At 53.6% G+C, this 22,799-nt stretch overlaps 6 protein-coding genes and 1 long non-coding RNA gene across 13 annotated transcripts; 3 read left to right on the top strand and 4 right to left on the bottom strand.

Moving 5' to 3' along the window:
* Positions 1-200: 200 nt before the first annotated feature.
* Positions 201-2,046, bottom strand: zgc:174895 (uncharacterized protein LOC100126024 homolog). Its single transcript, XM_037267396.1, has 5 exons — positions 1,838-2,046; positions 1,681-1,774; positions 888-1,034; positions 693-788; positions 201-612 (listed from the first exon to the last, which is right to left on the bottom strand). Exons 1-5 carry the CDS (start codon positions 1,970-1,972, stop codon positions 485-487), a joined length of 600 nt encoding a protein of 199 aa, XP_037123291.1. The 5' UTR covers positions 1,973-2,046; the 3' UTR covers positions 201-484.
* Positions 2,047-3,202: 1,156 nt separating this feature from the next.
* Positions 3,203-5,522, top strand: proca1 (protein interacting with cyclin A1). The gene is made up of 4 exons (XM_037267388.1): positions 3,203-3,628; positions 3,784-3,916; positions 3,993-4,127; positions 4,206-5,522. The coding sequence occupies exons 1-4, from the start codon at positions 3,367-3,369 to the stop codon at positions 5,395-5,397; spliced, it is 1,722 nt and encodes a 573-aa protein (XP_037123283.1). The 5' UTR covers positions 3,203-3,366; the 3' UTR covers positions 5,398-5,522.
* A 1,188-nt stretch (positions 5,523-6,710) lies between these two features.
* tlcd1 (TLC domain containing 1) lies at positions 6,711-10,151 on the bottom strand. Its single transcript, XM_037268057.1, has 4 exons — positions 9,598-10,151; positions 8,641-8,723; positions 7,904-7,986; positions 6,711-7,546 (listed from the first exon to the last, which is right to left on the bottom strand). The coding sequence occupies exons 1-4, from the start codon at positions 9,801-9,803 to the stop codon at positions 7,142-7,144; spliced, it is 777 nt and encodes a 258-aa protein (XP_037123952.1). The 5' UTR covers positions 9,804-10,151; the 3' UTR covers positions 6,711-7,141.
* On the bottom strand, positions 9,482-22,798 carry camkk1b (calcium/calmodulin-dependent protein kinase kinase 1, alpha b). 5 transcript variants are annotated; one of them, XM_037268048.1, is made up of 16 exons: positions 21,858-22,798; positions 21,493-21,540; positions 21,347-21,400; positions 21,221-21,272; positions 20,953-21,074; positions 20,824-20,860; positions 20,638-20,659; positions 20,480-20,568; positions 20,153-20,352; positions 20,030-20,083; positions 19,848-19,921; positions 19,684-19,771; positions 19,493-19,621; positions 19,224-19,327; positions 18,657-18,751; positions 9,482-9,508 (listed from the first exon to the last, which is right to left on the bottom strand). In XM_037268048.1, the coding sequence occupies exons 1-15, from the start codon at positions 22,068-22,070 to the stop codon at positions 18,664-18,666; spliced, it is 1,374 nt and encodes a 457-aa protein (XP_037123943.1). In that variant the 5' UTR covers positions 22,071-22,798; the 3' UTR covers positions 9,482-9,508; positions 18,657-18,663. The 5 variants fall into 5 exon arrangements, with proteins under 5 accessions (XP_037123943.1, XP_037123946.1, XP_037123947.1 ...); XM_037268049.1 differs by lacking the exon at positions 9,482-9,508 and having other exon boundaries at positions 18,489-18,751; positions 21,858-22,148; positions 22,550-22,798; XM_037268051.1 differs by lacking the exons at positions 9,482-9,508; positions 18,657-18,751; positions 19,224-19,327 and adding exons at positions 12,168-12,182; positions 15,205-15,304.
* On the bottom strand, positions 11,708-13,172 carry si:ch211-105f12.2 (RIMS-binding protein 2-like). The gene is made up of 5 exons (XM_037268062.1): positions 12,915-13,172; positions 12,693-12,849; positions 12,387-12,508; positions 12,078-12,149; positions 11,708-12,012 (listed from the first exon to the last, which is right to left on the bottom strand). Exons 1-5 carry the CDS (start codon positions 13,140-13,142, stop codon positions 11,947-11,949), a joined length of 645 nt encoding a protein of 214 aa, XP_037123957.1. The 5' UTR covers positions 13,143-13,172; the 3' UTR covers positions 11,708-11,946.
* On the top strand, positions 14,347-16,676 carry ywhag2 (3-monooxygenase/tryptophan 5-monooxygenase activation protein, gamma polypeptide 2). Of its 3 annotated transcripts, none has more exons than XM_037268059.1 (2): positions 14,347-14,481; positions 15,732-16,676. In XM_037268059.1, the coding sequence occupies exons 1-2, from the start codon at positions 14,395-14,397 to the stop codon at positions 16,386-16,388; spliced, it is 744 nt and encodes a 247-aa protein (XP_037123954.1). In that variant the 5' UTR covers positions 14,347-14,394; the 3' UTR covers positions 16,389-16,676. The 3 variants fall into 3 exon arrangements, with proteins under 3 accessions (XP_037123954.1, XP_037123955.1, XP_037123953.1); XM_037268060.1 differs by lacking the exon at positions 14,347-14,481 and adding an exon at positions 15,369-15,513; XM_037268058.1 differs by lacking the exon at positions 14,347-14,481 and adding an exon at positions 15,481-15,606.
* Positions 16,706-18,636, top strand: LOC119132636. Its single transcript, XR_005099920.1, has 2 exons — positions 16,706-18,173; positions 18,205-18,636. It is a non-coding gene; the product is annotated as an uncharacterized LOC119132636 (long non-coding RNA).
* Position 22,799: the final 1 nt, after the last annotated feature.

Here is a 22,799-nt window from a genome sequence, read left to right as displayed (position 1 = left end):
GCCTCCTGCGGCGGGCGGTGCAGTGCTAACAAACTCTGTCTGGACCCAAATGCATTCGCAGGCCGTCGAGTGTCACTCGACAGCCACACAGCGAGCGCTGGGTGCCCAAAGTGACGTGGCCGCCATCACAGCGTCCGCCGGTGCCGCCATCAAGTATTTCAACAGCAACCAGAGCGTTTGTCGTCACTGGTGCCGAGCAGTTCTGCATTCACGCAAACTGCCGCCACCATGCCAAAGAAATTCATACTTAGTTAACGGATTTGCTGCGGGCATTTTTGCTTTCCCATGCCTTCTTCAGATTTGCTGCCAGTGATAGCAAGAAGGCCTGTCTCGCTAAAAGGATGCAAACTTTGTGCGTCTTTTGTTGCCAATGAGTGTTAAAAAATGCGTGCAAAAGTCGCGTGCTGTTGGTTTCAAAAGTCAACTTTTTTTCTTTGACGGGAATGTTTCAAACCCGAGTCAAGTCCGTTCATTTCTCAAAGCTTTAGAAGGAGTCCAAATGTTGCCCATCAATTTGGCTCTGGAGTTCCTCAGGGATGCAGTGCGAGCATTTGTAATGGTCTCGAATCCACTTGCCTCCTTCCGAGTTCTCCACGGCCACGGCGGCCACGCCTCAAAACCACAAGACACAACGCATCAAAGTTGGGACACCAAATAATGAGTCGAAAAAATTGCCAAGTGGCGAGCCTTACCCACCACGGTGGCACCCAACCTCTCCAGCAGCTGGATGGCGGCCTTCATGGTTCCTCCGGTCTCGATCCACTGGTCCACCAACAACACCCTCACGCCTTCCACACGCGATCGCACGATTACCGAGAGGGAGCGAGCGAGCGACGGCCGGTCCCATGCGCAATCGCGACCCTCGTAATGCGCCGCGGGAGACATACCCGGTCTGATGACGTCGTCTCGTACCTCCATGGTCTTCTCCCTGCCCGTGTAGTCGCTGTAGGTCTGCCGTTGGCTGCTCACGCAAAGATGTCCCGCTTTGCGCACCGCCAGGAAGCCTTTGCCCAGCGTGCTGGCCACGGACGCCCCTAGCCACATGCACCGGGTCAAAGGTCACACGGTTTGAACATAAGTTTTAAACATGATCCCGTTAATACGTAAAAGGTAGACCCTTGTCATTTCATTCAGTATCACGTTACAATGTGATCAATTTAACCTGATCAAGTCCACGTTATGCGAGAAATTTCACATTTTGACAACAACCACAAATGTGTTGGGGGAGGAGATTCAAGTCAAATGGAGTTCATATGTTTGCGTGCATGCGTGCGTGGCCTTCTCGCACAGCTAATATTAGCAACTCGGGCGACGCTACTGACATCGGAGAAGGCCAGCGAGCAGAGGCCCTGCAAAAATATTGGGACAGCTGAGGCCAACAGAAGGGTTGCATACATTTTACTTAATAAAAAAAAATTACCAAAAATATTTGTCACAAATTTTCAAAAGTATCTGAATACAAGTGCTTTTGTTCTCTTTCCACTGGTTTATTTTGCTAAAAAAAAAAAACATTTTTTAAATATTAAATGTATTTTACTTGATTTCTGAGGTTTTTGGGAGTGTTGCGACATTATTGTTGGCAGAATGACAAAGATCCAAATTGTGATCATCCACCATGCCCTTTGCCCTCCCGGGTGCGGGTCAAACGCGCGAGCAATTGAGTGGCTCCCTCGTTCGTACCTAGGATGAATCCCATGGCGTCGATGCCGGCCACCAGGTCGATGGCGTCGTCGCGGAAGGGAGCGAGCAGGTCTTTGACGCAGTCCGCCAGAGCCTGCGTGGAGGAGGGCCAAGGATCGCTTTCGAGGGGTTCAAGCCGACGGAAGCCATGCAGTACCTGCGAGTTGCAGTAGAGTCTGGACGGGTCCAGCCAGGCGAAGGCCGGCCCTTTGCTGTTGGGCGCCATCAGGGCCAGATACCAGCCTTTAGCTTTGCTCGCACCGTCCGCCGGGGGTGGCGCCCACACGTCCATGCCGCTGCGCCGCGCCACGCCGCGTAACGCAACGCTGCGGCTGCTTGCCTCAAATGGCAAGCGAGGCACTGAGGCCAGGTGGGAGGGGCAGGTGGGAAGGGCGCTCGACCCCTCCCTCCCTCACTCTCCCCCTCCCTCCCTCCCTCCCTCCCTCAAAGCAAGCGAGACTCCACTCTTGCATGATTTGTTAACAAGCAAACACTGGGGGATCAAAATAATCATTCAAAATTCAACTTCACTTCCAGAAAATGTCTGCTTTTGCTCCTGAGGAGATGCGTTTCAGATGACCAATGAATGGAGGTGCGCATCCAAGTTCAGTACCCACTTTTGTCCTCTAGAGGGCAGTTCACCGCAGCTATATAACAAACGTACTCGTGTTCTTTTTTTCATCCAAAATGTTGACACTTTAGCAAATGAATGCAGGGCACAATCAAACTTTTTTAAGGTCAAGTTGTACAAGTGTACTAATTTGTAACGAAATTGGTTCGTTTCAAAGTATTCCTCGACAGGCTGAAGAGTAGCTACAGTCAGTCAGAAATGGTTGTAGTTTAAGCCCCTATTTAGAAATGATTTTCTCAGCTCCCCGTGCATTAGTCAAGTGGGGAGGGGAAAACAACGCTGGAGCTGTGCCTGCTCCACATTCCACGAAGAAAGAAAGAAAGACTTTTTTCTGGCCTCCTCCCCGCATTACGATGGCGCTCACGGAACATGCTTGTTTCCATGGCGAAGCGGCAACCTCCAAGCGTGTTCCCAAAGTAAATCTCAGCCACTGAGGGAGACAGAAGGGAAAAGGTGGCTTGGGTGGGCTCAAACGCAAAACAACAAATAGACACTTCACAAGAGCTCGTATCCCAAACAGATCGTCCCAGTATTCTGCACACATAGTATGTTGTTTGTGATATCTGCTGGAGCCAGCCAGCCATTGTCTGTCCATCTGGCTCCTTCTCCTTCCTGGGCATCTAATATTCGGTGCTATTGAACACCTAAAGCTCCTTGCGCCTTTGTGGTCATTTCAGCAATTGCACAGCATTCGTTTTTTTAATTGGCTTTAGTTGAAGCTAACTGGCACAGCATTTGATCTCAGCTTCAGCTTTTCAGTATTTGCACGCAATTCCGGCTCCAATCTCCTTTCGATGCCATTGTTTTTTGGTCTTTTCAGCGTGTCCCTCCTACTCGTTAGGAGTGGGAGGGAGGGTGCTAGGTTACTGGCGGTCATCCCCGTGACCCCCGCTCCCCTCCATGTTTGCATCCTGCCCCACATTGCGGCAAACCCCTCCTCGTGTTGGCGAGGAATTAAACATCACACCACCCAAGTGGGAGGGCATCCCGAAAGGCCCCGTAGAAGAGCTGCAGCGGCGCCCGCCCGCCCCAGCCTTCACTTGCAATCCCTTGCCATGTGGTGGGTGGTCCTGGTGGCTCTGTCTTACCTGGACAGGGAGCTGGCGCTCGGCTCCGGGGTGGGCCCGCCGTCCCGAGGGAGGCTGTCCGAGGAGTGCGGCGGCGGCCCGCGGGGCTCCCGGCCTTTTACGCCGCGCATGGACGACGAGCCCGAGAGGAGGGGCTCCGCGGTGACCAGGAGAGCCAAAAGAGGCTTCACGTATCCCGGGACCCTTTGGTGCGGCGCCGGAAACATGGCAGACCGTTACGACCAACTAGGTAGATCCAGTCGTTTTGGGGCACCGCCTTCATAGGTTGGAATTGCCACGTCTTAGTGAATGTCAGACTTTCCACAGAGTTGGCAGGTTGGATTGTGTCGGTCTTCATCAACAGAGGAGAAAAGAAAGATGCTTGCTTGCTTGTTTGTTCCTTAGGGGAATTTGAGGAGACGGACAGCTGCTGTCGCACACACGACCACTGCCCCCACGTCATCCACGCCTTCTCCTCCAAATACGGATACACCAACTTCAAGTGGCACTCCATCTGTCACTGCGACTGCGACCAGGCGTGAGTAGAAAACACCGACCAAATATGGGGGGGGGGAGAAAAAACAAACCAAAAAAAAGCCCCCCTCCATGGCCAGGTTGAAGGCTTGCCTGCACCGAGTCAACGACACGTCCTCCTGGGTGATGGGGCAGGCCTTCTTCAACGTCATCGCCGCGCCGTGCTTCCAGCTGCTCTACGAGGAGCGCTGCGCCGAGCGCCACTGGTACGGACCGTAAGTATCACACGTGCGCCCGCCGCCACGCGCCGCGCCCCCCCACATTCCGCTCTAATTTGCCCGCCCGCCGTCGAGGTGCAAACGCTACGAGAAGCTGCCCGTCGCCGTGGTCAAGGAGGCCGTCCCGTACGAATACGGCGCCGCCGACATCGGTTCTCCTGAGAGGAAGACTGACCACGAGAAGGAGGAGAGCGCCACGCCGGCCGCCCCGTCGGGCGCCGAGGCACCGTCGCTCCACGCCGTGGAGAACTTTACCGAGGCGCTCGCCACCATTGTTTCTTCCACATCTGCCGCGCAAACTTCACACAATAAGAGGAAGAAAAAGAAAGACAGAGGCCAGAAGACGAAAAAGGCAATGGGGCAGAGAAGCAAGCACAAAAAAGGAGCCACAGCGACAGTTCCTTTGACTAAGTCCATCAATGATGTCATAACGGGCGAAGCGGCGCCGGAGACCGCCCAGCTGCGGCCGACGGGGCGACCGAGCGCTCAGCCGCCCAAAAAACGGAGAGCGAGAACGGGCAGGGGAGGGCTCAAAGTCGCCCTGGCTTCCCCTGAGCAGGCGCCGCGACTCGCCGGCTACGACCTCACCGCTGGCCTCACGTCGCACCCCAAAGGTGAGGAGATCCCGCAACCTCCGGTCCACCTGAAGTCTCCTGCCAGGCCTGCGTCCAAAAAAAGGCTAACGAGGAAGGAGGAAGTCGTCGTGACTTGGCCAAAGGAGCCGGTCCAGCCTACGGTGGCCGACGGCCACAATCAGCATCAACGCCCCGGTGAGAAGATCTTTGCATCTTCGAGTAGCGCGATGGCAGCGTCGCAGCCTGGAGAACAGAACCCACCGGGAGCTCCCGACCACTGGCAAGACAGAAGAGACAATGAGGACGGCAAGAAAAGGAGGAAAGTACGGCCGGATTCAGGGGCCGGAAGCACCGGAGCCCAACGTGCGCAAAGTTCGGACGGCCCATCCGGAGCACGCGGCCAGCGCAACCAAAGCGCAAAAGCGGCTTCTCAAAGCGCAACGAGCCTCACGAGCGCCGAGCCGTCCCGTAGCTTTGCTCCGACGAGCCGGCTCGGGAGGAAGGCTACGCCCGGCGGCCCGGCGTTGCCCGCCGAGGAGAGCGTGGCAAAGCGGAGGGCCGGGGGGGCGTCCGGCGACCTTCGCAGCAGCGCCGTGCTGCGCTCCGTGGAGAGAGCCCGACGGCAGTTTGCCCGCAAGAAGAAAAGAAAAGCCGCTCGGACTGTCAGACCTCCGTGGTTTGCGAGACCTTGAATGTGACGTCGTCGTCTTTGGAAGCTTCAGCGTTTCCAAATCAATCAATCAATAAATAATCACACAAATGGATCCCATTTGACTGTCATGTGACTGATCACAGCTTGAATAAAACGTGAGGGAGTGAGTGAGTCTGCATGCCTCTGCTCTGCTCTGCTCTGCTCTTTTCTTTTTGCTTGGCTCTGTTGATCGACTGACCCCAAGGACAAATGTGGACAAATGTGGACATGCTTGTGGTCATCAAATTCTTGCGGTCAGGCATGCGCATGTGGGCTCTTTGTGGGCTCCTTTGTTGCGGACTCTGACCCGACCCGACCCGGCAATTCTGGCTGGCAAGGTCACATTCTCCCAAGAGATTTAGGGTATTACTTTCTCCTGCCAATCGGGTTAATCAGCTGACTCTCTCTCTCTCACATGCTTGCCCCAGACTTGCTTGCATCTTTTCAGCTCAAATGTCTGGAGATGCCTGCCTGCCTCGTGTCGCTCGCTCGCTCGCATCCCACACAAGGACAGAGTAGAAGACAATCAAGTCTTTCTTCGTCATTTTAGCCATTTTTGTTGGGCACTCACTCTCCAAGGCAAAAGGGGAGGAACTTTTGTCCGGCAAACTCCTCGCAAGCGTTGCAGCAACAGCAACAACAACACCACACACAAAAAGCAGCGCATGTGCAGAGCAAACAAAGCAAAAGCTGCTGTTGCTGCGATCGAAAAGGCAGACAATGCGTGCGTTTGTTTGTGCCTTAAGCTGGGAGGGAGGGAGGGAGGAGATCGTTCGCTTGCTTGCACGTTCTTCAGCTACACTTACAAACAAGGCAAACATTTGTCAAGACAAATGATGGAAGGAAAAGCACACGAACCAAGGGGCGAAATCATCGTCGTCGTAAGACTCCTCTCCTCCTCCGTCCGTCCTTCCTTCCTTCGTGCGTGCGTGCGTGTTGACCAACACAAAAGTTACCTTTGGACGGCAAACTTCGTTCCTACTAATAATCACCACGAGAGGGCGTAGCAACACCAGAAATGGTAAAAAAGAGAGCGGCTGCCTATGTGACGTGCTCGACTCAAATATATCATATACATGATATGATTTTATTCTTTAGGATTCTTTTTTATGATATCATTGAAAAAAATCATGAAAAATAAAAAAAATACTACATAGACGCAAGTCGAATCTTTCAACTTGAATGTCGGCGCTATCTTGCAAGACGTTTAGCCCAAACCTCGTGAGGGTCCTTGCCCGTAGTCAGCATTGCTTTCAATGACTTGCACTTCAAATGATGAGAGCAGTGCCAGTGAGCGTCCACCGAGCCCACAAACACATTCAAACACGTTTAATTTGCAATGTAACAACGAGAGTCAAACGCACACGCTCGTCACTTCATAAAAGACACGTTATTGTTACGGAGGGTAAAAAGGGCTGCTTTTTGGGGGGTTTGGTTCTTTTTTTCCTGTACAAACAAAATGCAACACCACCATATGCTTTGTTACTTTGAAGAGGCTGCACTGCACTGCAGAACAGCTCACAAGTGCTTACGTCCTCATTTGAGTCCACGTGCTTTGTTAAACGCTTTAGTATTTGGATTCTGCTTGATTTATGGCACCACTCGGATGTGTGAAATGCATTTAAGCGCTTGCGGGCGGACGTTTACCCGAGCGAGCCGTGTTTGAAAGGGAAACACAGGTCAGACATTCCTGTCTTTAAAAGCCGCTGGCAAAAGACAAACGGGCAGCCCGTTCTCACTATCTCTCAATTGGCGAGGAAGCTCTTGGAGGCACGCGTGCCGTTGCCGACCGGGTGACCGCTGGCGACGCCCTGCTGGAGGAAGTCGGAGCGGATCAGGCGCCAGAAGTAGACCAGCATCATGACGTTCATAATCATCAGAGTTGTGAGGAAGAAGGCGGAGTTGTCCAGCCTGGAGTAGTTGGAGCCGATGTACCAGGTGAGGTAGAACTGCGTGGCCAGGCGGGCCACCACAAAGGTCAACACGTTGAGCACCTTGTTGACGCTGTAGACGGGCGCCGAGGTGGCGCCCGCCAGCTTCAGGAGAAGCCGCAGGTGGAGCGTCACGCTGTTCGCCTCCACGAAGAGCGTCAGCACCGCGGCCGCCACGTACAGGTGCGTGTACAGCGTGTACAAGAAGCACCAGATCACCTGACGCGCACACACACAAACACACACACACGGCGGGCATCACCAGGGCAGCAAGCGCCACTTTGCGGTCAGCGCTCGTCTTGTGGCGGAGGAGGTCGGTGTTCGCTACGGCCGGCCAGCAAAAGGGATTTGCTGACACCGGCCTCTAGCAAACAGAACGGCACCGGCGGATTCCAATTGGACCAAAACAAGAAAAGGTTCTGAGCGCTCGGTGGGCAATTTCCATTCATTTTCCAGGGAAAGACGTATGAAGGAAATGAGCAGCCCACTGGCTGCTCGTATGTCCGTTTTTGGGGGGTTTCCTTCTCCTCGACTTCCTAAATGTGAATGAGTGAGTGAGTGCGTGCGTTTCCTTACAAGCGTGTGGTGGATGAGAAATTCCCAGCCTTCTCTGGCGTGTCCCGTCAGGATGATGTCGGCTGTGTCCTGAATGAAGTACCCTGGCAAGGGACCGCATTGAAAAATCAGCATCTTCACATTTGTTGAGGAGATTTGCATCGCATCAGCTGCCGCTTTTGCGGAGTCAAAAACGCTCTTGTTTCTCTTTCCACCGATCGTAAGATTGATGTATGGATGCCACACGTGCATGGCACTTTAGAAACCAGCGCGGATCTCCAGCCAATGCGAAGATCAGACGGTGGCCTGTTGTGCGCATGTCTCTGTATCCGAGCGCGCCCCGGCCACAGCAATTCCAGTCACTGAGGGCCCTTTTGTGCCTGGGAATGACTGGCACGCCGTGGCAGACACACACACACACACATACACACACAACACAAGCAAGTGTTGTCGAGGGACGTGCATCTTGGTGATGACGCACGAGAGAGACAGAAACGCACTGAGGCCACAAGCGGAGTCCTTCGGTCGCCACGGTGATTTGGGCGAGGGGGTGGGACCTTGGCAACAGGTGAGGGGGCGGGACCTTGGCTCGTGTTTGACGGCACCTGACAAAGTGAAGGCGACGCGCCCTGGCCTGAAATAACTGCACTTGTTGCATGTGTGTTTTGACTTTGGGATGCCATATTTTCACGCACTATTTGCACAAACCCCCAAATGTGCAAGGGGGGGGGCTATCCATCTATCCAGAGTTGACCCACCTGTAGAAATGCAGATCAGCAGGTAGGAAGGCGGCGTGTGGTACGCGTGGAGGTCGCGCAGCGTCTCGGGCCACAGCAACACACTGCCAGGAGGCAAAAAGACACACAAGCTCTTCCAGTGAGCACCAAAACGCAGCTTCATGCAAGATGTGAGTGACTCTGCAGTTTGGCCTTTGTTGGCAATGAGCCACAAGAGCGTCAATCCAGCGGAATGTGAACGCAAATGAGTCACCCAAAGTTTCGTTTGCGCGGGCGGCGGCGAGGGCAGGTTTTTCCGGTTCTTCCGTGACAAGTTGGACTCGTATACTTTGACTGCTCGCTTTTTGGGGGCTTGTACCCTTGTCCAAAACAACACCAAAAAGAATGTATCGACATGAAATGCACACACACAACCTTGTTCAACAGCCTCCTAAAAGAAGTCAAGTTTGGCTCATTGAAAGCAAGCCCATTCATTGAAATCAGATCTGAAAAACACAATGCCGGGCTTCCAAATACTCTCTTTGACTACGGTTTGTTCCCACTTGGATTTGAAAAGCGTTCTGGTTTTGATTTCTTGCAATGAAAGGAGGTGCCCGCCCGCGCGCTGCTATAAACGACGATTTCTCAGCCACGTTCTTTTGCTCGCCACGGTCAGAAAACGACAGATAGAATTGGCAGTGACGGCGACAATCTATCGTTCCGTCACGACTCCTGTCACCGATCCCCGTTGCTTCAATGTTGTCAATTCGTGGGCTGGCTGGCTGGCCGGCTGGCTGGCCGGCTCTCTCTAGATTGCGGGTCGGTCACTTGGGGTCAAACGGGAGACGCCGGCCCGGCGGGCATCGTCTCTGTAAGCCAGCCAGCCAGCCAGCCAGCCAGCCAGCCAGCCGGCTTCTACCTTGTTCTTGTTTACTTGAGTGCATGAAGGAAGCGGTCGCAGTTGACAAACACGCAGACGCAGACGAAATGACCTCCTACCTGGAGACAGCCCACGTCCCGGTGAGGATCGAGTGCACCATGGACACGGAGAGGTTTCTCCACTTCCACGTTCGGAACTCGTCGCGGAGCACCACCTTCGGGGGGGGAATCTTCTCCAAGAGCACGTAGACCACCCTGAAGAGGACGGCGAAGACCACCACCGAGGCTCCCGTGTGCCTCTTGAGCACCGCCACCAGGGCCTCCATCCTTGCTCACCTCCGCCGCGTTTTCGCGGTCTCTCGTCGGCCTGAAGTGGGTGGATGGGTGGGGTGGAGCTTGCTCGGCCGCGTCCGTCGCACACTTTCGAGCACTTTGCTTCCAGGCAAAGTGAAGAGAAAAAAAAGCGGAAGAACAAAGTCTGGAGGATTTGGGTGGGGCAGCAGTCGAAGGAAGGGCGGGAGCGAGCGAAAGCGCGAAGGAACGAAGGGGCTCCGCTCGCCTGTTGCGCCCCGGGAACTTGGGCAGCGGCTTGTCTTGTCGCGTGTGCGTGCGTGCGTGCGTGCGTGATTGCGCGAATGGGTGCCGCCTGGCCCGCTCCAGCTGCAGCGCAGCGCAACGCAGCTGCACCCATCGCCGACACAAACAAGGAGGGAGGGCTGGCATTGGGCCGAAACCGACGAGACGACTTTAGAACGTGCACAAGAGTTGAACTTGGGGACGCGCGAAGGAAGCCATGCACGCAACGGCCCTGGAAAGGAGAAGCATACGTATATCCTTCCTTCATTCGTTTGACAATTTGGGTGACAACTTGGGAAGGAAAGCCCCAAACAAATAGACAAGCGGAGTCGGTGTCAATCGTGTGAGACACGCTGCCTTCCTTTTTATCAGCAAGCACTGCGCCGATTGCAAGGTCGCCACAGTCTTATTCCAGAGCGAGCGAGCGAATGTCAATGTGTTCGGAACTTCCGGCGAGCGAATGTCAATGTGTTCGGAACTTCCGGCAAGACACTTCCGGTCAAAGCTCCCGTTGCTTCCAAACCGGTGCGTTTCGCTTCCCAGAGCGAGCGATGGGCGGATGGCGGATGTAATTATTTGAACGGTTTACTCCAGCCAGCGCCTGTTGATAGACGCGCCCTCCCTCCAGCCAGCCAGCCAGCCAGCCCGCCCGGCTCATTGCCGAAAGCAACCAATAGGAGAATAGTCAGACTTAGGACCGCCCCCTCATCCTCCTCATTGCCGGAATCAACCAATAGGAGAATAGTCAGACTTAGGACCGCCCCCTCATTTGAATAACATTTCCTTCTGCATTGCGGAACGAGAAGTGCCACAATCAAAGATAAAGAAAAGTGAAAATAAAAAGGAATATACAAATATAATGGGAAATTCAACAAGAAATATGGAAATAAAAACAGAAATAGTATTTAGAATGCAGTAAAAATAAAACAGATGTGACAATTAAAAATAGAGCAAAAGAAGAGTGAAAAATAAATGCAAACTTAAATATAGAAATACTTTTTTTTTTTCTTCAATGATATAAATGTTTTCATGTCTATTTTATTTTTCACTTTGATCTATTTTGGATTTGGGCAGTTTTGGGCCTCCATATGTGCAACCCCATTATCTCAGTGGCCCGTCCCAAAACTTTCTCTGGCGTGCCTACTGTATGGTCATGCGATGGAGCCGCTGTGAAGTGTACATCCATGTGCCCATTACATATACACAGGAACAAGAACAAGGTGAGGACCACTTTGGATATAATCCAATTGTGCAAAATAGACGGGCCATGATGCAAGCAAGGGCGGTGCTGAGCTAATCTGCAGAGTCATGCACTCGCTCGCTCCATCGCTCGCTCGCTTCCCTCCTGGTACATCCCAGCGTGGCTTTCCGTGAAAGAATAGCAATGGATTGGTTGCATGTCAAATACAAAGAGAACAAACGAGATGTTTTTTCAATCAGTCAAATAAGTATCACACAAAACGGACTTTTTGTCTGTTCCGTCATTATTTTTGCAAGAACGGTTCCAAAACAATACAGTCCCTATGTACGATTCCGATGCTTGTCTTGGGTAAGTAAGCGTATCTTGTCATCATTGAACAAATGTGGCATTGTGCTAGCTCCATGGCTTGGAGAAAACCAACAATAAAGCAAATGCACATTTACAAATACCAGATGTGCATAAAATGTATGGTCTTTATTTGTAAAAGCACAACATGTTTGGCAACATTTGAAAAAAGATTCAAATCCACAACCGTGGAGCAAAACGCATTTACCTGTCTTCATCAAGAGATGAAACAAATCCTGGACATTTTTCGTCCTTTTACTCAAACGTATCAAATCAATCAAATCTCCGCAGAGCCGTACATGATAATTGCATTGACGAGTACAAACCGAATTAGGACGCTTAGGATTCTAATCCCACGGCAGCGGCTGCAGAAAGTTGGACGGCACCAAACCTCGCCGTCCTTGCAGGTCGCCCTGAAAAGAAACTACGTCGGTGAGCGGGAAAGAAATCATCGAGTAGAAGAGCGAAAACGCCTCACGTAGTAGAAGCCGTCGGGATCCATGTCGCCCAGCACGTAGATGATATCGCCCGAACGGAAGCCCAGTTCGGCCTGCGGCAGAGACGGACGGACGGACGGACGGCCAATCAGAAAATCGCCATCCGAGCGCTCGTAGGCATCCGACGGCATTCTAGCGCCCCGAAATCGCCGCTAGCTTGCTCACGTGACCTTTGGCGCCAAAAGGATTTGAGCAACCCTTGAGCGAGCTCGGCCCTCAAATGATCCCCGTGTGGGGCTCCCTCCCTCCCTCCCGGCTACACCAGCAAAAGGCCCGTCGCCATTTCTTACTTCGCTGTCGGCGTTGGGCGAACTTTCCCACGGGTCGTAGTCGAAAAGGGCCACCATGCGACGTACCAGCGCATCTTCTGCCACAGCCGAAGCGTCCGTCAGGTCGGGACTCAAAGACATTCCTGTTTGGATCAAAAAATGGGGAATGGACAAACAAAAAGACAGAGTTGCGCGCGCGTGACCTTGCAAAACGACCTAACCAACAACCCTTTCAACAAATGATCGAAGAAATGAATTGACAGCGTAAGAAATGAGCAACACGAGACTGAGCTGAACCGGACTCATACGAGAGAGAGAAATGGTCACCTGTTTGGTCCACAGGCATGAAGCCCTGGCGCATGAGCAAATGTTTGAGGTAGCGGTCATCCACGGGGACTTCGGCCACCAGGTTGCCGGCGACGTAACCCCATAGGCCGCCCGATTCGCCGCGATAGAAGCCGTCCGAGTCCTTGTCTCCAAACACCTGACGCGCACAAGGAACATCTCAGCAACTCCACGCAAACGGGACTAGAAACTCCTCGCCATCACCTTGATGATCTGGCCAGGCACAAAGGGCAGCTCCTCGGCCGCCGTGTCCGGGTTGGGCGACATGGCGGCGGGGTTGTACGGGTAGAGCGCCACAAAGAGTCGGGGCTCGGCGGGCGGCGCCGACCTCTGGCTGGCCGTCTCCAGCTCCCACTGGCGGAGGTCCTCGGGGGTGGCCGCCCGCACCTCGTCGGGGTAGATGAGCACGTCCAGCTCCACTCCGTAGTCCATGGGGAGACGGTGCCGACCGCAGATGGGACACCTGCGCTAACTGGGCTAAGCGACGGGTGGCTACGCTAATCCTCTTTGCGCGCCCTCATCCGCAAGGTGCACACACGACAACGCTTCTCGCTCTGTCAACACAGCAAGAGGGAGGAGTGTGTCTTGAAAAGGGGACAAATTGCAGAAGAAGAAGCAGCAGCAGCAGCGCACGAGGCAGCAAGCGAGGTCCCCCGCTGACAAGTCAAGTCAAGTCAAGTCAAGTCAAGTCAAGTTGATTTGTCTAGCCCTAAATCACAAGCAGTCTCAAAGGGCTTCACATAGACAAAAATTGACAACTATTCTCAAAGCATCCCCTGATCTTAAGCTCCCAACATACAATTGCTAACCCTGTTGTCCTGCTGGTTTCTTCTTTGCAAGGACGAGGAACTGCATTCAGCAGATACAGCTCTTCAAAGCACGGAGCGACTTTGCGATGGCCAACGGTGGTATGGTGGTTCTCCCAGTTTGGCCGATGAGCCACACGCTGCTTCAGCCATTTATCCATGACGTGTGTTCTTGGTCAGACTTGGCTCCTCGCCCCGTCACGACTTGACCCACTTCACTTCCCCTTATGACCCGACACAAACTCAGCTTAAGGCCAAATAAGCCCTTGTGCGCGCGCGCGCGCGCGTGTGTGCCACTCTCTTATTAATATCAAATACGCACATGATATTTCTTGAAGCAATACTGCACACTACATCATTACAATGAGTTTTTTTGTGCATTCCTCAAGTTGACCACACGGTGGCAATGTCCAGCATGAACGTAGCGACCCACCCACTCACGTCCAGCCATCCATCTTTCATGACCCCAGTTGAGCCGCTCAACTACATTACCCACAATGCTTCGGGGCCAAGCGGCCGCTACCATGACATCATTGGCACGGCCACCCGGTCACTCACTCTTGTGCTGCGGGATGACGCAAGCGAGGGTGAGCGAGCGAACGAGCGAGCAGACAGCAGCTGCAGCATTCACTTGCCGTCGAATTTTCACCGCATTGCGAATTTAACTGTAGGGTTAGGCTAAAAAAAAAAAAAAAGAATATAAAACCTCGAGCTCTTTAAATCACAGCCCAGCAAAATCTCCAGGCAAGCGGCGCCGCGCTTTAACGGTCCCCTCCCTCTCCCCCAAAGAGCTGAGCTGAGCTGAGCAGTGCAGCGCGGTACCTCCTAAAAGTCCGACTCGTGGACTCATCAAGCCTGTCCTGTCCGTCAGTCCAAAGATGGTCGACCGCGAGCAGCTGGTGCAGAAAGCCAGGCTGGCCGAGCAGGCTGAGCGGTATGACGACATGGCGGCCGCCATGAAATCGGTGAGTGCCTTGAAATCAATCGTGCACCCGACCCGAATCGGTGACGCTCGTTGCCAAGGCGGTATGGTTGCCATCCTTTCCTATTGTCATGAACAGAGGACGGATGCAAAAGCCACTCTCTTTGTCGCGTCATATTGTGCAATTTTCCTTTTCTTTTGTAATATTGTCAGCATTTGGTGATGCACCGGCTCCGTTTGGGCGGTGCCTTTCCAAGCACGCCAGCATCACCTAGCGCACGGTCCTTTTCCCGAGCTTCTTTTCTTTTCTTTTCTTTCTTTTTGTCAAACCAATCGATTCAATGAAAATGATCATTCCACACCTCCAATGGGGTTCCGTTTAAAGTCACCCCCAAAAGAGTGCCTCCTCGATGCCGGGCGCGTGAGCTTGCTCCTGCAAGACCTGCCCCCCCCCCCCCTTTTCTCTTAAAATGAACATTTTCAGATCCAAAAGCTCTTCTGCAAGCATGAGCGAGGAGGAGGCTGCGGCTTTTTGGCTGCAGGCGCACGTAGGTGGCAGTGGAGAAGAAGAAGCCTTCTGGAATATTCTTTTGTCATATTGCACATATTGCAGTATGTCACCATAAGATGTGCCGTGTCACTTCAGCAAGCGTGACGACGACAGATTGCACTCACGGGCTCCGATTGACGAGGGTGTTGAAATGCATAACGGGACAAATGGAATATTCTCACCGGCCGATGAAAGGGAATTCCCGGCCGGGGTGGCGGACGGACGCTCAGTCGCACTTGACTCATCATTTCATTGGAATCAAATGAGCGTGCCACTGGAAGGAGCATTGCCAGTTACTTCCAGAACATTTAGAGTCCTAAAAATAGGACGAGAGTGTCTGAAGATAGCAAAGGGAGGGGTCGCTTCAAACAGGAAAGAACGTGAGACAAGTTTTAGGCAGGCAGTGACAAGACAGACGCACGCCACGCCACGCCACGCCACGGCACGGCACGGCACGCCACGCCACGGCACGGCGGCCGTTCCAGCCCACCCAATGGCTCCGTTCAAATGAAAGCCAGCGGCCAGGTGGGCCATCTGTGGCACTCTGGTGGCTTAACAAATGATGACGCTTTTCAAACAAAAAAGAAGCGCAAGAAGTCCATTTTAGAACGGCCAAAGGTCAGCGTGGGCGGGCAGGCGGGGTTTTCTTTTACAGCGAGCGCAGCTGCCCGCAGCGCTCAGTCGGCTTCCGGTCGGGAGGGGGCGAGCGAGCGGGCTAAAGCGGGCTGCCCTTTCCTCCTCAGGTCACGGAGCTGAACGAGGCGCTGTCCAACGAAGAGCGCAACCTGCTGTCGGTGGCCTACAAGAACGTGGTGGGCGCCCGGCGCTCGTCCTGGCGCGTCATCTCCAGCATCGAGCAGAAGACGTCGGCCGACGGCAACGAGAAGAAGATCGAGATGGTGCGCGTCTACCGCGAGAAGATCGAGAAGGAGTTGGAGGCCGTGTGCCAGGACGTGCTCCGCCTGCTGGACGACTTCCTGGTCAAGAACTGCGGCGACGCGCAGCACGAGAGCAAAGTCTTCTACCTGAAGATGAAGGGCGACTACTTCCGCTACCTGGCCGAAGTGGCGGCGGGCGACAAGCGCGCCGCCGTGGTGGAGTCGTCGGAGAAGGCCTACGACCAGGCGCACCAGATCAGCAAGGAGCACATGCAGCCCACGCACCCCATCCGCCTGGGCCTGGCCCTCAACTACTCCGTCTTCTACTACGAGATCCAGAACGCGCCCGAGCGGGCCTGCCAGCTGGCCAAGACGGCCTTCGACGACGCCATCGCCGAGCTGGACACCCTCAACGAGGACTCCTACAAAGACTCCACCCTCATCATGCAGCTGCTGCGCGACAACTTGACTCTGTGGACCAGCGACCAGCAGGACGACGAGGGCGGCGAGGGCAACAACTAAAGCGCCCGCCGAGGCCGAAGGCCACCGCCGTGACCCACCGCCATGGCGGCGGGCTGAAAGAGAGAGAGAGAGAGAGAGAGAGAGGCAGGCCGCTGGACTTTGGCGGCCGCTTTTTGCCCGCTCGCGCAGCCGCCGCCGCCGTCCTTTATTTTTGCGCCTTTCCAGAAAAGAACAACAGAGGACGAGGAGTTCCCGATTTGCAACACTTGCCAGTTTCAAAGCAAAAGTGACCTCACTTGCACTCTTGTGTGAAAAGAAATCATTACGCTGGTCCACTCCAGGAAATAATCCCACCCCAAACATGTGGGTGGGGAAAGCAAGTCGTTATTCCCTGTTACAAAACTCCAACCCTGGGAAAATCCACACGAATCAATCGATCCAAACTATTCTGCTATTTCATTTGTGGAGAGTATAAATCACACACCAGTCTGCCCAGATTTCATTCGTACTCGTCAATTTCAGGAAGAAATCAGAGCCCAAACCTAATCGTCACATTCAGTAAGTAGCCCCAGCCCGAAATAGTCAACAACCAAGCCGTCCGTGCATTGGCCCAAACTTGCAACAAAAAGTCATCATTGACTGAGTTTGTCATGCATTCTTTTTGCAGCAAATAAAAATCAAAAAAAAAATCAAAGAAATGTGATAGCAAAGCAGCTTTTTGGTTTGATTGGATGACCCGCACTCGCCTTCTGCTACGATACGATACTTCAGTGTACAACGATGAGCATAATAAGAATAATCCTATTCAATCTTGTGCATGCTGTTGATGTATTTCTATACGCTCGCTTGACTTGATTCACTTCCTGTTTACTGTGGACGTTAAGTATTTATATGAAAAATGCAGCCTCCTGTCAAACTTTTTTTTGTTTTTAAGTGATTATTTTCTATACTGGTGATTTAAAAAAAAAAAAAAAGAAAAAAAAAAGGAAGCGTTGTTTTCGAGATCAAAATAAAGGGGGAAAAAAAGGGATGCTAGAACTTCACGTGTGCTCTCACAATGGAGAGGGGGGAAAGAAAAAGATGACCACGGCAGCACTAATCTCCCGTCTTGGATTATTTCTGCGCCATGACAAAGACGTTTGGACCACATGGAATGGGATTTGTTTGCTCTTCTTTCTCTCTTTTCATCACGTGACAAAAAAGATCTTGAATGTGAGTCATGATGTAGCAGTTGCACAAAAATCTTAGCTAGGATGAAGAATAAAAAAAGGCTGATGACGACTGAGCAAAGCGCCGGCCGGCGTTTGTGTTCCGAGCCTCATTTGCATACGGCAAACACTTCAACTATGACGATGCGGCACCTGGAAAGACCTCGCTCGCTCGCTCGGACGTTCTGCATTATTGATATCGAGCGGTGGCGGCACAACACAGGAAAGCGTCCCGAGCGGGTGGCTGGCGTGGCGAGGGAGCTAGGGAGCGAGGATTTGCTCAGAGCTATCTCAGGCTGGAGCGGGCCTTGAGGCCGCGGTGGCAACGTTGGCAAGGGCGCATTGGTTCCGATGGTGATTTTATTCCGACCGACTCGGATCGGCCCGTGTGAAAACAACTTCTTTGGAAATCTCCCAAAAACCAAGGATTCACGGCTACAAAGGTGTCACGCGGCTTGATTTGGAAAAAGGAATAGGAAGGCCATGATTCTTGCAGGGCAGCAAAACACTTGAACGGATTTGCAACGACCTTGGAGGCGAAATGTTAACAGAGACAGCGAGAGAGAAACCTTTTGAATTTGTTGACGTCCAAAAAAGAAGGGCGCAGCTCAAACTCGATGAAAAGCGGATGACTGAGGTGCTTCTGCGAGAGCGAAAAAACGAGCCAGCCGCCGAGGTACTTTTCGTGCTGTTGCATGGCAACCGTTTCCACAGAAATCTTGCAGCAGCAGCAGAACACAATATGACTCAGGGCAAAGTTTGGGGCATGTTCAGAGCATTGATAGCGAACGGATGAAGAGAGATTCACTCACGCACACACCACAGGTGGCCCAAGTACTCGCACTCGTCATCTGTTCCGTAGTCCGATGATGCATGGTGCACATGAATTCTCTTGAGAAATGATGGCAACAGCGCCATCCTGTGTTCAAGACTAGAAACAGACGAGCTCCCATCTGTCGGACAGCTTTTATTCTCGTAGGAAAATGTAAACAAATATTTTTTGCCTCGCCAATGCGGTCGATTCTAATGCGCGGCCCGTGTCACTAAACTCCTGAGCTACGACCGTAACCATGGCAACACAGAAAAAGAAAAAGAAGCGAGACAAGAAGAATGGTCCGGAAGCCAGCTCAGGTTTGGTCGGCGTCCGCGGACTCCGTGAACGCTTCGTCTTCGTACAAGTCCTCCAACTCGCCGTCGCGGCTGCCTTCGCTGTTCCTGCCGGTATTTTGGATTTGGCCACAAAAGATGAGAAGAAGTTGAGAATGACAATCAAAGGGCAAGGAGGGGGAAGAACTAACTGGTGAGGTTGCTAAAACGATGAAAATATGAAGTTGGGGGCGTGCAGACAAGGCAGCATGGTGACCCGAAGAAGCTGGGAACTACCTACAAAAAGCGGAACAAGTGCTGGGGACCAAAACTCGGACTGGCCGGGAAAAGGAAAATCGGGGATGAGGTTGAAAAGTTGCAGCGAGGGAAAAACGGGTCGAGGAAAATTGCGACTCAAGACAAAAGGCAGCAGAAGAAAAGGAGAGGGAGGCCATTAATTACCTCAAAGACGGATGGAGCAGAGCTGACGAGCCCAAAAGACCCCAAGAACCACTGCAAGAAACACACGGCCTTCACGCGACCCGCAAAGCTCGTCGGCTACCGACTCAGCAAGAGGAGGTCCGTTTTCCTCCCGACTCACGTGAGGAGCCCACCGGGAGCCGACATGGACCTCTCGGCCCGTCTGGCCTGACACTCAAAAGGGTTGCTGAAGGAGCGCTTGCGGAGCATGGACTTGACCAGGATCTGCCGAGTCGGATGACCTCAGTGATCAGAGAAAGGAATGGCAAAGAGACGAGCGGCGCGCCAGCATCTGAGAAGAGCAGATGCGGCCCAAACGCAAAACCCGATGGCCGGCCGAATCCGATCCGTTTGTTGGTTTTGGCCACGGGAGACGCCAGCGCGACTCACCACCGTGGAGAGGCTGGAAACCAGAGTGACGCTGTTCTCAACCTCTTCGGCGCTGACCTCCACCGCCGTGCAGTGATCCTCCTCCCGGGGGAGCGGGCGGGCGCCGCACTCCGTCACCCACGGGTGCAGCTGCGGACGGATGCGCACGCGTGAGTCGTCCGCCCTGGAGCCGAGCGGCGACCGGGACTCACTTTGATGTCGGGGAGCGTGATTCTGCTCTGCGGCTTCTTGTCCAACATGCTGCCAACCAGATGCTTGAGCTGCTCGCTTGTCTGAGGCCTGCGCAAAACGAAAAGCACAGTCAAGGCAACATTGACGCCGCTTGACATTGTTCAGATCCCAATTCTTGACTCACGTGGTTGGAAATTCCACAGCTTTGTTCTTGATCTTGTTGTACAGGGAGACCACGTATTCGTCATAGAAAGGACACTGGTGGGGCGGGGTGGGGCGGGGCGGGGCGGAGCGGAGCACACGCAACGTCGGTCACGCTGGCAGATGGATGCTGTTGGACATCTACGAACCGAGTCGCAGGCGTACCTTCCCGTAGACGAAGCAGAAGAGCGTCACCCCCATGGCCCACACGTCCAGCGCCTGCCAGCAACACGCGCGCAATGAACGGCGCCGTTGCGGCCAGCGTGCGCTTTTGAGGGCGGGCCCGACCTTGCCGCTGAACTCCGACCAGTGATCCTCCATGGTCTCGGGCGCCATGAAGGCCGGCGTGCCGGCCGTGCCGGACAGCATGGCGTCGGCCCCCTCAAACTCGTTGCTCACGCCAAAGTCGGCGATCTTGACGTGGCCGTCGTCGCCCAGCAGCAGGTTGGACGGTTTGATGTCCCGGTGGATGATTTTGTGGTAGTGCACTGGCCACGCACGCAAATTCAAACATTACAATGTGAATGAAGCAAAAAGCCGCATTTGATGTCTTTTTATGTGGCCGCTGAAGCCCAATTCAAATAAAAGACAGAAAGGAAATGTTGTCGGACGTACGATACTCGATGCCCAGCACCAGGTCTCGGAAGTAAAAGCGAGCTCGCTCCTCCGTCAGCGGCTCGTCCGTGGGCACCTCCATCACCGGCCTGCCCCCAAAACAAACAGAGCGTCAGCAGCCACATGGAAGCGGCGGGCCGGGGTGGGAACAGACGTACCCTTTGGTCATCAGCTCGAAAGCTCCCCAGGAAAAGAAGAAAGGACAAGTCGTGAGTGAGTGAGTGAGTGAGTGAGTGAGTGAGTGAGTGAGTGAGTGAGTGAGTGAGTGAGTGAGTGAGTGAGTGAGTGAGTGAGTGAGTGAGTGAGGCTCTAAAGCGCCGCCACACGTAGAAACGGGGCGGTACCCATGTGAAGGCCGTCTTCTTCGGGATCGTCCAGGACCTGCAAGAAGGAGCAGCGGTCAGAAAAGATCCTCCTCTGCGCTAGGTGCAATCATCATCCGCTATCAAGTTGTTTTTTTGCGTGGGACCAACCTCCACCAGCTTGACCACGTTATGGTGGTGCAGCTTCTTGAGGATGGCGATCTCCCGGTAGATCTTCTCCAGCGGCATGGAGGCTTTGGGGAAGGCCTCGCGCTGGGCCGGCGTGGCGCGACCTCAAGTGACCCCGACGCACGGCAAATGTCAGCACGCGCAACGCCGCTTACGACTCGCAACACCGAAACCTGCACTTAACGACTTGTTTTCAAAGTCACTACTCCACTAACGCCCTCAAAGAATGCATTCTACATTGATGACTCACGCAGAAAACCAAACTGCTTCATGAGCCTCTTCTTCGAAACAACCTTCATGGCCTGCAGAAGGACAAATAGGAAAGCTAGACGAGCAAAAAGCACACGTTTGTAGACAGAGAGAGGCCTCGGCTTACGTAATAGCGCTCCGAGTCTTGGTTGTAAGCCAGTTTGACGACGCCGTACGAACCCTGGAGTGAGTGTGCGACAAGCAGCGCGTCAATGGCAAGTGCTCCTGCTGGCTGGCTGGCTGACTCAGCAACAAACAAATGCCACTTCCCACCTTGCCAATCTCCTTCTTCAGCTTGTACTGGTTGAGCTGCACAAAGTCCTGGAAGGCAAAACAATGGACTTTGGAATTTCGAAAAACTGTCCACGGCAATCATTCGACTGCTATTTTTTTTACACTCCATATTCGTCGAACCGAAAATGTTTGTTGCCTTGAGAAGTGCACTGCCATCTCGTCCAAAAATATTTGAAGCTGACAAGGAAAATATTGGCTTCAGGATTTGGAATCATGCAAAGTGCAGGCCTTTGCTGAAATGCCTTTAAGCATCCTAATTCCATTCAAGTCACTTGACTTTTCATCTTTCTGATTGAATTGGAGTGCAGGTCAATGAAAAGGTCAACGAAAGCAACTGGAGCTACCTGCGCGTCCGTGATGGACACCCTCTTGGTCTCGACGGTGGGCTGCCTGACCACGCGCCCGCCGCGCTCCTGCAGCGACAACTTCCTGTCGGAGAGGCGGGCTCGGCGGGGGGCGTCGGGCGCCGCCTTGACGCTCATGGCCGCCAGCATGTCGGCCAGCTCGCCGCCGTGCTCGGCGTCCGGGTCGTCGCTGGGAGTCGTCGCGCTCATCATGGCCTCTGGACTGGACTGGGTTCGGACTGGACCGGGCGCTCACGTGGGTCGCATGCTACTCGGCTGACGGGAACAAGACTGCAAATTGCAAAGAAACAATAGGCAGAAGAAGGCTCCAAGCCCTGCTATGAAACCTTGACCCGGGGCCCAAAGCCAAGTCATAATTTGGAACCCTCTTTGAATTGACGACGTTTATTATCGGCTTGTTTCGAAACGCTTATGCAGACAAATGTCAATTAAACGTGTGCGCTTGTGGCTTGCTGCCGCTTCAAAAGACGAGCGAGCGAGCGAGCGAGCGCTGACCTTCGCAAAGCTTCTTATGCAACAGCAAGACGCAACGAGGAGGGTATGCCTCCCCCTCCTCGGTTCCCAGTTGCCTGACCAACGCAGCACGCAAGAGCTTTGTTAGCGCAGCAAACCCAAACCCCAAGACGAGCACACATCCGCAGGGCATTTGGACGTCATGGGTCGAGACTCACCGAGGAAGGCGAGGGCGGGTCCCTCACGAGAGCTTGACAACGCAGACGAGGTCTCGGTGCGACTTTGACTTTGCTAATGAGGCAAGGCGCGGCGCGGCGGCAGCGGCGGTCAACGCTCGTCTTAGGGGATTAGCCCGCGCCGCATTTAGCGCAGCTGAGCGCTGCTGGCTGCCACAACATGAGGACGCACGAACGCGGCTTCACGCAAATAACAACACGACAGGGATCCCGGCCGGCTCAGGCTACAATT

The sequence above is a fragment of the Syngnathus acus genome, chromosome 13 (assembly GCF_901709675.1).
Source record: "Syngnathus acus chromosome 13, fSynAcu1.2, whole genome shotgun sequence".
Taxonomy (NCBI): Eukaryota; Metazoa; Chordata; class Actinopteri; order Syngnathiformes; family Syngnathidae; genus Syngnathus; species Syngnathus acus.
Note: the sequence above shows the minus strand (reverse complement) of the source record. Positions and strands in the feature narration are given on the sequence as shown.

Coding starts and splice junctions, on each gene's coding strand:
- zgc:174895 (XM_037267396.1), bottom strand. CDS start 1,972: ATGGACGTGTGGGCGCCACCCCCGGCGGACGGTGCGAGCAAAGCTAAA. Junction 1,035..1,680: donor CGCCATGGGATTCATCCTAG/GTACGAACGAGG, acceptor GCATGTGGCTAG/GGGCGTCCGTGGCCAGCACG. Junction 789..887: donor AGACGACGTCATCAGACCGG/GTATGTCTCCCG, acceptor CGCGTGTGGAAG/GCGTGAGGGTGTTGTTGGTG.
- proca1 (XM_037267388.1), top strand. CDS start 3,367: ATGTGGTGGGTGGTCCTGGTGGCTCTGTCTTACCTGGACAGGGAGCTG. Junction 3,629..3,783: donor AGACCGTTACGACCAACTAG/GTAGATCCAGTC, acceptor TTTGTTCCTTAG/GGGAATTTGAGGAGACGGAC. Junction 4,128..4,205: donor GAGCGCCACTGGTACGGACC/GTAAGTATCACA, acceptor CCCGCCGTCGAG/GTGCAAACGCTACGAGAAGC.
- tlcd1 (XM_037268057.1), bottom strand. CDS start 9,803: ATGGAGGCCCTGGTGGCGGTGCTCAAGAGGCACACGGGAGCCTCGGTG. Junction 7,987..8,640: donor GCTGATCTGCATTTCTACAG/GTGGGTCAACTC, acceptor GTCCCTTGCCAG/GGTACTTCATTCAGGACACA. Junction 7,547..7,903: donor TTCTCATCCACCACACGCTT/GTAAGGAAACGC, acceptor TGTGCGCGTCAG/GTGATCTGGTGCTTCTTGTA.
- si:ch211-105f12.2 (XM_037268062.1), bottom strand. CDS start 13,142: ATGGACTACGGAGTGGAGCTGGACGTGCTCATCTACCCCGACGAGGTG. Junction 12,850..12,914: donor TGCCTGGCCAGATCATCAAG/GTGATGGCGAGG, acceptor TGTGCGCGTCAG/GTGTTTGGAGACAAGGACTC. Junction 12,013..12,077: donor ATCCCGACGGCTTCTACTAC/GTGAGGCGTTTT, acceptor GTTTCTTTTCAG/GGCGACCTGCAAGGACGGCG.
- ywhag2 (XM_037268058.1), top strand. CDS start 15,496: ATGAAAGCCAGCGGCCAGGTGGGCCATCTGTGGCACTCTGGTGGCTTA. Junction 15,607..15,731: donor CCATTTTAGAACGGCCAAAG/GTCAGCGTGGGC, acceptor TTTCCTCCTCAG/GTCACGGAGCTGAACGAGGC.
- camkk1b (XM_037268048.1), bottom strand. CDS start 22,070: ATGATGAGCGCGACGACTCCCAGCGACGACCCGGACGCCGAGCACGGC. Junction 20,084..20,152: donor GGTCGGAGTTCAGCGGCAAG/GTCGGGCCCGCC, acceptor TGTTGCTGGCAG/GCGCTGGACGTGTGGGCCAT. Junction 18,752..19,223: donor GCTCCCGGTGGGCTCCTCAC/GTGAGTCGGGAG, acceptor AAATACCGGCAG/GAACAGCGAAGGCAGCCGCG.